At 35.6% G+C, this 9,701-nt stretch overlaps 1 protein-coding gene and 1 long non-coding RNA gene across 2 annotated transcripts in view; one reads left to right on the top strand and one right to left on the bottom strand.

The window, feature by feature from the left end:
• The window catches only part of LOC106962580 (uncharacterized), a 9,302-nt gene extending 5,917 nt beyond the window's left edge, over positions 1–3,385 (bottom strand). The window contains exon 1 of the long non-coding RNA XR_001427998.1: positions 3,375–3,385. This is a non-coding gene — a long non-coding RNA (uncharacterized LOC106962580). The remainder of the gene's footprint in view (positions 1–3,374) is intronic.
• LOC106962579 (glutamate receptor ionotropic, NMDA 2A-like) overlaps positions 1–9,701 on the top strand; it is a 134,202-nt gene that overhangs the window by 66,512 nt on the left and 57,989 nt on the right. Inside the window, exons 3-5 of the mRNA XM_015057072.1 lie at positions 6,311–6,477; positions 8,238–8,372; positions 8,471–8,570. Of these exons, the coding sequence (XP_014912558.1) occupies positions 6,311–6,477; positions 8,238–8,372; positions 8,471–8,570 (402 nt within the window). The remainder of the gene's footprint in view (positions 1–6,310; positions 6,478–8,237; positions 8,373–8,470; positions 8,571–9,701) is intronic.

Raw genomic sequence — 9,701 nt, forward strand, 5'->3', positions numbered from 1 at the left:
TTATTTATTAAAATTTTAAAATTATTTTTTTTTTTTTTTTTTTTTTTTTTTTTTTTTTTTGCTTTTTGTAACACTATGAAACGATAGTGAAATTAGTTGTGATCATCTACTTTATTCAGTTTGTCTTTCAGTTTCTGTTTTGCATCCTGCAGCAGCTTCTATTAACAACAGGCATGTTGACATTTGAAGAATAAACATAATTTACCAAGGGCTACACTCCAATCAGGCAATGGCCTCACTGTACCAGCCAGAACATTGCAACATCAGTGCTTGTTTAATGGTTACTGTAATGGAGTAGTCTATAAAAACCCTTAAAAACTCCACATGAGCATATTCTCTGTTAGACACTATGTATTTTTAATATTTCAAAAGGAGAGTCTGGATTATTTCTTAAATGTTAATTTAAAAAAGCCCAGTAGAGATTTTCACCTTTCTCCCCCTTCATTGTTAATGAGACAGCTGCATCCCAGAGTTCAGGATGGATTTTATTATTTTATGCTTATATTTCAGCCAATTAATATTCGTTTTGCTTGGATGAGACATGACTAAAGTATAGTCCTTTTTCCCAAATGTGCTTAAAGATTGCATACTATTCAGGAGAAAAACTAGGTTGAATGAATCTTAGCTGTGTCAACTTTTTTGTGAAAAGTCCCCATGTCTGTACATACTTCAGCAAAAATATAAATTGGCAGAACAAATGACACTTGGTGAACTAAAAGTACTGCTAAAAGACCATGAAAAAAGAATTGTTAATTTCAATTTCTTTTTATGGTCATGTTTTTATTAACTGTTTTTATAATCTCATGCTTTGATTCTTTTAAAACTAAACCAATGTATGTCGCAGTGTGACATACATACAATGTATGTCACATACATACAATGTATGTATGAACAATTTAGTTTTGGATCACTTAAGTTTTCAGGGGTAATTGTCTTCATATTTTGTTTAGGTTTTTTGAATGTAGTGCTGCCTAAAACAAATGTGTGCAACAAGCTATCATGTCAGTTGGTAAAATTAATGGTACACTGCAGACTTTTTAGAGTCCTGACTGGAATCTGATATACTGTTGATAAAGCTGAAAATTAGGGAACTTTCAAATTCAAATACTTTGTGAAATTTCGTGATTAATGTTCAAATTTTAAATAACATTTAATTAACTGTAAGTGAAAAATCATCATAATTAACAGAAATAAAGGTTTTCAATCATCCATCTGTGTGTAATTCACCTATATAATGTGTTTGACTTAGTGACACAGTTCCTGAAATAAATGGACTTTTCAATAAAATTCTAAGTTTATTGAGCGGATTTAGATGTCTGAACAGGAGAACTCCCAAAACTAGTCTCTAACTCTTGCCATTGGTCATTTTATCATTTTGGGTTGAGGATAATGAGAACCACTAAATACACACCTCTGACATACCATGCAGTTCACTGAAAGTGAACCTGGAATCAGCTGTTGGCACTATTTTGTTGACGCAGAACTTACCATGCAAGTTTGTCTTTACTTTGTGCAATCCTAAGTGGAATGGTACTCAGCATCAACTTGGGGCCATACGGTGTCAGACCCACTTAATGTAACTACTCCATCCTATCTGACCGACCCCATTAAATATTAATATAGCACATTGCTGTCCTCATCACCATCATCATCCTCCACATCCCATGCTAGTCTAATCATGTGCATGCAAGCCCCTCTTTGTACCTCTTCTGTAAGTCATTTACTCCTTGTCCCATCCATCAGTCATTTCACCATATCAGCTGATGGTCCTGCCTCATCTACTGTCACCACATAAAGGCTCTACTTCCTATTGTCTTGTGACTCTTTGTTGCGCCGGCGCTCAAACATGTGTAAGTAGTCCCTGATTATCCTGTAGATCTTTCACCATACTTTAATATTTTTAGAATCTGATTGCTGCAAACAAAAATGAAATTTGAAATGAAAAACTGTGTGTATGAGGAGTGAGGGGTGGAGGGGGTGGGGCAGAAAGAGAACAAGTGAGATACTGTTGTGGTTTGGCTGATGAATTATTCAGAGGTTTGCTGGCTCATGAGAGAAGCTATATTTTAGGGCCCTTTGTGTTTGTGCATGTGCTGTGTTTGTGCAACCTGAGGATTGCAAAACTGTACATAGGTTTATTGTATTTGTATAATTAATGCACAGACTCATCAGTAAATCTCTAGGTATGTGGTTTGGAAGGAGGAAATACGTTGGACTCCAGGTGTTTGTGGGGGTTATGGGACCACAGCTACTCATGAATAGATAAAATTGGTGAATACTTGAAAAAAATGCTAAAAATGCTGCCTACTTTAAGAGTTCACACACCTAATATACACATTAATGCACACAGTAGAAACAGTCTTATGATGACTGCAGAAGCTAATATCTACAGTCTTATTTTCTGTATTGGAAGTACAGGCAATCAGCAGCAAGGAAAATAAATACGGCTCCTGGATTGGATGTTTTGCAAATGCCAGCCAATTCCGTGTAAAGTAGAATTGTGACCAGGTATTTCAGCTTTCCAAGCTGCAATTTCTTCTGAAATTATTAGATTTGTTCTATGAAAAAATCCATGAATAGGTACATTTTCTGCACATTACTTGACTTGGAGTCACATTTTACATAAAAATATGCAAATTATGAACTGCAAATAGGTGGGGATCCATTCTACATTTTTGAGTATGTGCCTTGAATTTCTGAAATATTCAAACATCTGAGCTTCTTTGTAGACATGTCTGATTAGAAGAGAAGACACTGGTCTGTGTCATCTTCTCTTTTTTGTCCTTGATCAGTTAACATCTTCACCAGCAGGATTGTTTTTCACTCTTTTTTTCCACTTTTTTTCATTTCTTCATTAGAAATTCTTCATGTACTCTTAGCCCACTGATTCTCAGGATTGTATTTTAAATTTAAATGTGTGAGACACAATATTGAAATACTGCAGTAAGAATTTTACCTGCAGTTATCACGGGAATAAATATATATGAATTTACTGATTTTAAATCATGTTTTTTTTTCCCCAGGACTGAGTGATTATACAACATACAGCTTAAATTATTAACCACTACTAATATTTAATGAGATGTCTGTCCACCACATGCTTACTGTAGCCATTAACAAGTTTGTGAATAAATGTAGCTTGATATTTGACCACTCTTCCAGAATTTATGGAGTCACTTTAAATTTGTTGATTTCCACTGGCTTTTAATCAAGTTGATTGAAAGGACCATTAAATAAGATTTGATAAATTTCTTTGGCTGATTGTCCTGTTTGAACACCCAACAGTTTCCGAGTTTTGAACAAAAGATGAACAATGCTGGGAAACAATCTTGCGGAATATCCTGGAAATCAACCTTATTGAAAGAAATATGGACTATTGTTAAAATCCTGGTCAGTGCCGAGAAACCAGCCAATTTAAATTATTAATTTTGATTTGAAGGGGAGTCAGATGTGCTGCCTGTGATATGGATTTGGTTTACACATTTTTTTAAATCCATCTGAATCATTAAATTCTGACTATGAGATTGTTTTTCATTTTGCTGCACATATGGCACCTTAGTGTTTTTACAGGTCTATGCATTTATTTCATGGTTGTATGTTGCACCTCTACAGTTCTGTGAGGAAAAGAATCTTTATGCAGGGCCTCAAGTTAAGTTTTTTGTCAGTGTATTGTTTTTGCACTTCCACCTACTGAGCATGAGCTTATTTAAATATGCAAATAAAGGCTGGTCTCTCACAGCTTGAAGTTGGTGTCTGGAAACCCTGTTAAGAGTTTTTGTTGTTGTTTATGTGTGAAGTTTGCATTCTCTTGAAGTAGCCATACACATACATCAAATCCAAAAACAATCTTCTCCCTATCTGTTCTCTTTACCAGTTCAATCATGTTCTTGATCTTATGTTGGGTCTGACATGTCACCGGCTCATCACAGTGCCAAATCTGGCAAGCAAGACAAGCAGCCATTCCTGCACACACTTATTAGTACATTTCCTCAGAACGAAGCTGGCGGTTGTTTTGCCCACAGCTAATGTTTTCCCTATCTCTCTGATGGATTTGTTTAGTTTTTTTTTTTCAGTTCTGGATGAAAAGTTTCATTTTCTTTGAGAGCTCCTTTGGCTGCATCCTGTGGATTCACGGAAACATTTTACAAATTACAAATACCACACTTTGTAAATAGATTGCAGGCGTTTCCCTTGTTTAACTGATGGACAAATTATGGGCCAAAATGAATCAGTAATAAAGCTTTTAGTGGGAAAAAGTAGATGAACTAAAGAAATAGCTGTTTATTCATCCAATAAGCATCCTTATTTTTTTTATATCATTTAAATGTGTTTTGTTGGTCTGTTTTTTGTTTAAATGTTTTTTATATGTTTGTGGCTTATTTTACTATTAAGAGAAAAGAAGGACAAGGCTTCAAAATCAAGGTTGTCAATTTAAATCAGAATGAATTTGAAGAAAATGTTGCAGAATGGAAACTTAAGTTTCTGCATCATAGGTCTCTGGTTAAAGCAAACTCTGGTGCGCTGCAAATGCCAGTAAAATCAACCCAAAGTGCAATGAGATCATGCTTGCTGTCACACAGTAATGATGTTTTCCAGTTTAGCAAATTCAAATTTTCCAATTTAGTGGTAGACTGTATTGGTCTGATGATCTGAAATAAATTAACAGTATCAAAAATCTATGGCTTTAGGAAGAAGAGAGAAAAAAATCCAACAAAGACTTTACACACAAACTAAGAACACTACACTCATTTTGTATCGTAGATTTTTTTTTGCTGCCCCAAACATAAAGATAAAAACTAAGATCAGCTGATTATTTAGCTGTAAATATAATTACATACTTGCACTTCATTGCTTTAAATGTACAGCTTTTTGGATTTAGGTATTGCAATCAAAAGATATAAACCAAAAGGCACAAATGAACTTTATGAAAAAAAAATATAATAATAATAATAATAATAATAATAATAATAATAATAATAATAATAATAATAATAATAATAATAATAATAATAACAACAACAACAACAATTAAAATGTACATACTATGTATTCCCGGTGTTTCACACTGTCAGTGCAAACCTCAGACAGAACGCTGAGCAGAGCTTCACCGTATCTCTCCTCCTTATTGCTTCAGAGAGACGAGCTGCTAGCAGCGCTGATAAATCACGGCCATTCCGTTCAAAACTTAACACGTGTTCCTGGTGCTGCTTGTGATTAAAACTCATAATTATACTCCTCCAACCAGTTCTCTGATAGCAGATGGCATGTCTGTGGTCCATGACTAAACTATAATACTGTTTGGAGTTTTCAGTGACTTCTTCCCTAATGAAATTAACAATTTTTATATTTACTCTTAGATTGTCTTTCCCTAATTTTAAAATGGATCTGATGATCTAAAACATTTTGTTGTAATAAAAAGCAAAAACATAAGAACTTTGCAAAGCACACTGTATTTTAAGTGTGTTTATTTTTTTTTCAAAGGCTCCTTTTCTCCCTGCAGCATATATGCTAGCCTTAGTCTAATAGATGGAACTGTTATTTTCATTCCCATTCTACCCCTCCGCTCGCTCTGCTTCTCCCTCTCTCCTCACTGGTCTTCGTCTTTGTCAGACTGTAGTGCTTTTTGTTGTGTCTTGGGGAGGCTCAGATGACACTTAACACACTTCCTGCAATCATTAGCAACTTATTTCACACTCACTTCAGGTTTATCCATTTTAATAGGTGCTTTGGTTTTGGTGGTCCTCACTGCTGCCTCTTCCTTTCACACTCGTCTTCACTTTTCCCTCATTGCTGAGACAAAATGATTTAATCGAGGAGGGCATTGTGAATTAATGCTGTGAAATTTTGAACAGTTTAAAAGAGGATGTTCTTTAACAAGGGATATATTAACTAAATTCATATTGTTCACAATTTTATGCCACAGTCATGATAATTTTAGTACCTTTTTTTCTTATTCGAGTTAGCAGAATAGCACCACATAACGCGTCAGTTGACATGACATTAGTCTTAGGATCAATTACTTTTCAAGATAATCTGTGGCTGTTTGTTAAGTCTGCTGAGTGCTGAAGTGTATTAAGCCTGTGAGTTATGAGGCTGTTATCACCGACCATTACGGTCCCTCTTGTTGCCAACAGTCACTCTCTTGCAGTGCTGTCTCATTTGTCGCCTGAATCTCTTGCTCTTTCTGTATCTTTATCCTTCTTTCCCATTTCTCCCTCCTCTTATTCCTTCTCCCTCCTCAGCTCTTCTCATAGTCTGCCTGATTGCAAAGAAAAATCTGATTTTTGACTTCTCCGCTGTGTCTTTTCAGGATGAGAAGTCCACTTTCTTCCAGTTTGGCGCAGCATTGCAGCAGGAGGCTCTTCTCATGCTTGCAATCATGGAGGAGTATGACTGGCATGTTTTTTCTATAGTAACATCCAAGTTCCCCGGCTATCAGGACTTCATCAGCACTCTGAAAGTGACTGTGGATCACAGGTACAAATACACCCCGAAGCCCTCTCACACACTCTGAAAATCCTGTGTTGTTGGGATGCTCATAAGTGCTGTTCCACATATTTGTTTTCACCCAGAAAGAAATATAGATGAGGTTTTTGACAAGCTTTTGATTGGGGTTTTCTTTATAATTCATCACAGAAGATGTCAGAAAATCCAACCCTACACAATATATTACAATATAACTTATTTTAGAATATCATCAAAAAATGGATTTCTTTTATTTTTTCAACTGGAAAAATAAAAGAAACAGTCACTCACACCCGCCACAAGGAAGGTAAGCCACAAGAAATCCTTTTTAAAGAAGTTGGCTGCTTTCAGAGTACTGCATCTTCATTTTATTTGAAAGGTAAAGCTCTGTATATAACTTTTGCTAAAAATATTTTTTACATGTTTGTTAAAACGGCCTCTATATTGTGAAAAGATCAATATTCTCCTCCTTCTTCAGTCTGGAGAGACTCCTGAGCTACTATTGCTGAAATAAATCAAATACACCAAAAAACAACTAATCAGAGACAGGAGGAGGGTCTTAGTGCTGTCAATCATCCTCATATACTCACTGCTCAGTGTAGTAATGGTGGAGAAACAACTTACTGTTACAAGAAAATCCGCCGCCATCAGTAGCCATGCTAACAACAGGATCTGTAACAAGAAAGAAGCTGCAGTGTAGCAGAGAGGAAGAGGGATGGGAGGATGAGGAGCACCACACGAGATTGTGATTGACTATCATTGACCATGTTTTTGACCATTGTTTGTAATTAGCGCTTGAAGAAAGCAGAGGAGCTCGATATTTTTTTATACCGTACTGTCACAACAGAGTGACAATTTCAGCAAATATGTAAAAAATATATCTATATATTTTTTAATAAAAGTTACATACTCTAGTTTTAAGTGAAAGGGAAAAGTGTGGCTGAAATTAAACCAAATAAATAGGATTGGTCACAGTCTGGACCTCAAGGTCCAGACTGTGACCTTGAGGTCACAGTCTGGAGGAGACTGAAAAGCCACACGTCCAGGTCATGAACTAGAACTGCTGCAGGACTTGTGTTAAGACTGTAGAGGCATAGGGCCAGGACCCTGAGACAAAAAAGACTGGAAACAATGGTCCAACATCCTCTTTTTAGCTGGAACTAAATTTTGCCTGTATTTTTAATTTCCTATATTTTGGAGGCAGAATAGAGAGGCTAAGAATCCAAGCTTTAAATATGTTTCAGTGTGTTCTATTTTCTGTATTAAACATCCTTATTTTTATTAATTTCTATGCAATATTTTTTATTTTCTGATTAATCTAATTTTGATTATATTAGTTATAAATTACAATCATCAAAAAATAAATGAAATACTTTTTAAATGAATGTGTTTAATTAATCTGTGTGATATTGAGATTTTGAAAGACATTGAAAGACTTCATGTTCCACTCAATCCTTTCATATCTCTAAGTATTTAGTTTAGTTTACATAACACATGTTTTTCATGTGCTAGCTTAAATAGAAAAGTAGGAAAAAGTTTGAAAGTAGTATTGTGATCATTTTCATTTATCTCTGTATCATATTTATTATTGTTTTCAAAGAAACCCAGAGCACTAACTGTCCAACACAAGTTGAAGAGTTAATTGGATTCTGCAGCCAGAAATACCAACACTTTTTTTCAGAAATGCGCTGTGTGATATCTGATTGTTAATATTTCTTCATGGTTGCTACCCAGATTAAGCACCTGTATTATTTCATGGTGTATTGTTACAGCTTTGTGCGCTGGGACCTGCAGAGTGTTGTGACACTAGATGCTGTAGATGGTGACCCCAACTCAAAATCACACATTGCCCTCAAGAGGATACAGAGCCCTGTTATACTGCTGTACTGCTCCAAGGATGAGGCAGTGTGAGTGTTGGTGTCTTTCATTTTCTGCCGTGGTATTTGTATTTCTTTGTCATATGCTGCCAGATTTCAGCTGTGAATCTGTCTGCTCTCCCTGACAGATATATCCTGGAGGAAGCTCGGTCGTTGGGTCTAATAGGAGCCGGTTACATCTGGATTGTGTCAAGCCTCACCACTGGAAATCCAGACTTTACCCCTGAGGTAGTGGAGCCCACGATGTTGTAAACAGGTGGCCACTTTCAGGCGCTTTGACAGGACAAGATTTATTTCGATACCAAGCTGTTTATGCCGTCCTCTACCTGCCCAAAATTTCCTCTCTTTAGTTTACCTTGCCCAACACTAACAAGTGATACTTTAAATGAACATTGATGATTATTTTTTCATTGTTGGAGTTAATAATGGTGATTTTTCCCATTCATTGAGCTCTTTCTTTCTGTCTGAAATCATTTACTAGCCCTAAAGCAGGATGTGAAGTATCTCTGTTCAAATATTATCTAAATATAATCTAAATTAATTCTTCCGTCCAAATAATATGGAAATATGTGAAAATAGATAAAGCACCGTCTAAAGGACAGAGCTGTGCAACGTTGTTAAAATAATATTTAACTCATAATTGTATCATCATAAAAAAATAACTTTTTTAATTTTTAAGATGACATAGAGCCCAACAAGCAGAGATGTTTACATTTATAACTGAATATCACAAAATGAATGCAGAACTTATTTTATTCAGTTCTGTTTGGTAAAGAGGTAAAAGCCTTAAAATAAATTATTTTATTACAGAAGTCTAATCTTGTAAAAAGAAAATATTGAAAATCCAATCTATAATGTACATACATTTATTCAGTGAATTGATTTTTTTATAGACAATAAACTGTACAACATTTGTTGGTACTCCTGCTGTTAATACATTTTGCATCCTTCTTTTGTGAATAAGACAGCACTCAGTCTTTCATACCATTTCATAAACTTGGAACATACTTCGACAAGGAAGTTTTCTTTGTACAATCATTTGTGAACATCCGGCTCTCTTTTGCTCAACCCCAGGTATTAAATAGGGTCTAGGTCTCATGTCTGAGACTGTGTGAGCCTGATGATGTCTGGAATCTTTTGCTTTAGTACACATTAGAACTGAATGTTTTGATTTGTTTACTTGCTACTTTGTCATAACTGAGCTTGAACAGCAAAATTGCTGACAGGAAAAAAATCTGGCAGATTCACAAAACTGATTAGCTGGAAATCATGACTTTGTCTAGGTATCACCACAGCAGCAAATGTGGTGGCCAGCGGCCTGGGAGCTTGAGGGTTCTCCTCCAGCATCTTGGCTGTGCC

Source organism: Poecilia latipinna, unplaced genomic scaffold (assembly GCF_001443285.1).
Source record: "Poecilia latipinna isolate Pla-1442-1.1 unplaced genomic scaffold, P_latipinna-1.0 Scaffold1433, whole genome shotgun sequence".
Taxonomy (NCBI): Eukaryota; Metazoa; Chordata; class Actinopteri; order Cyprinodontiformes; family Poeciliidae; genus Poecilia; species Poecilia latipinna.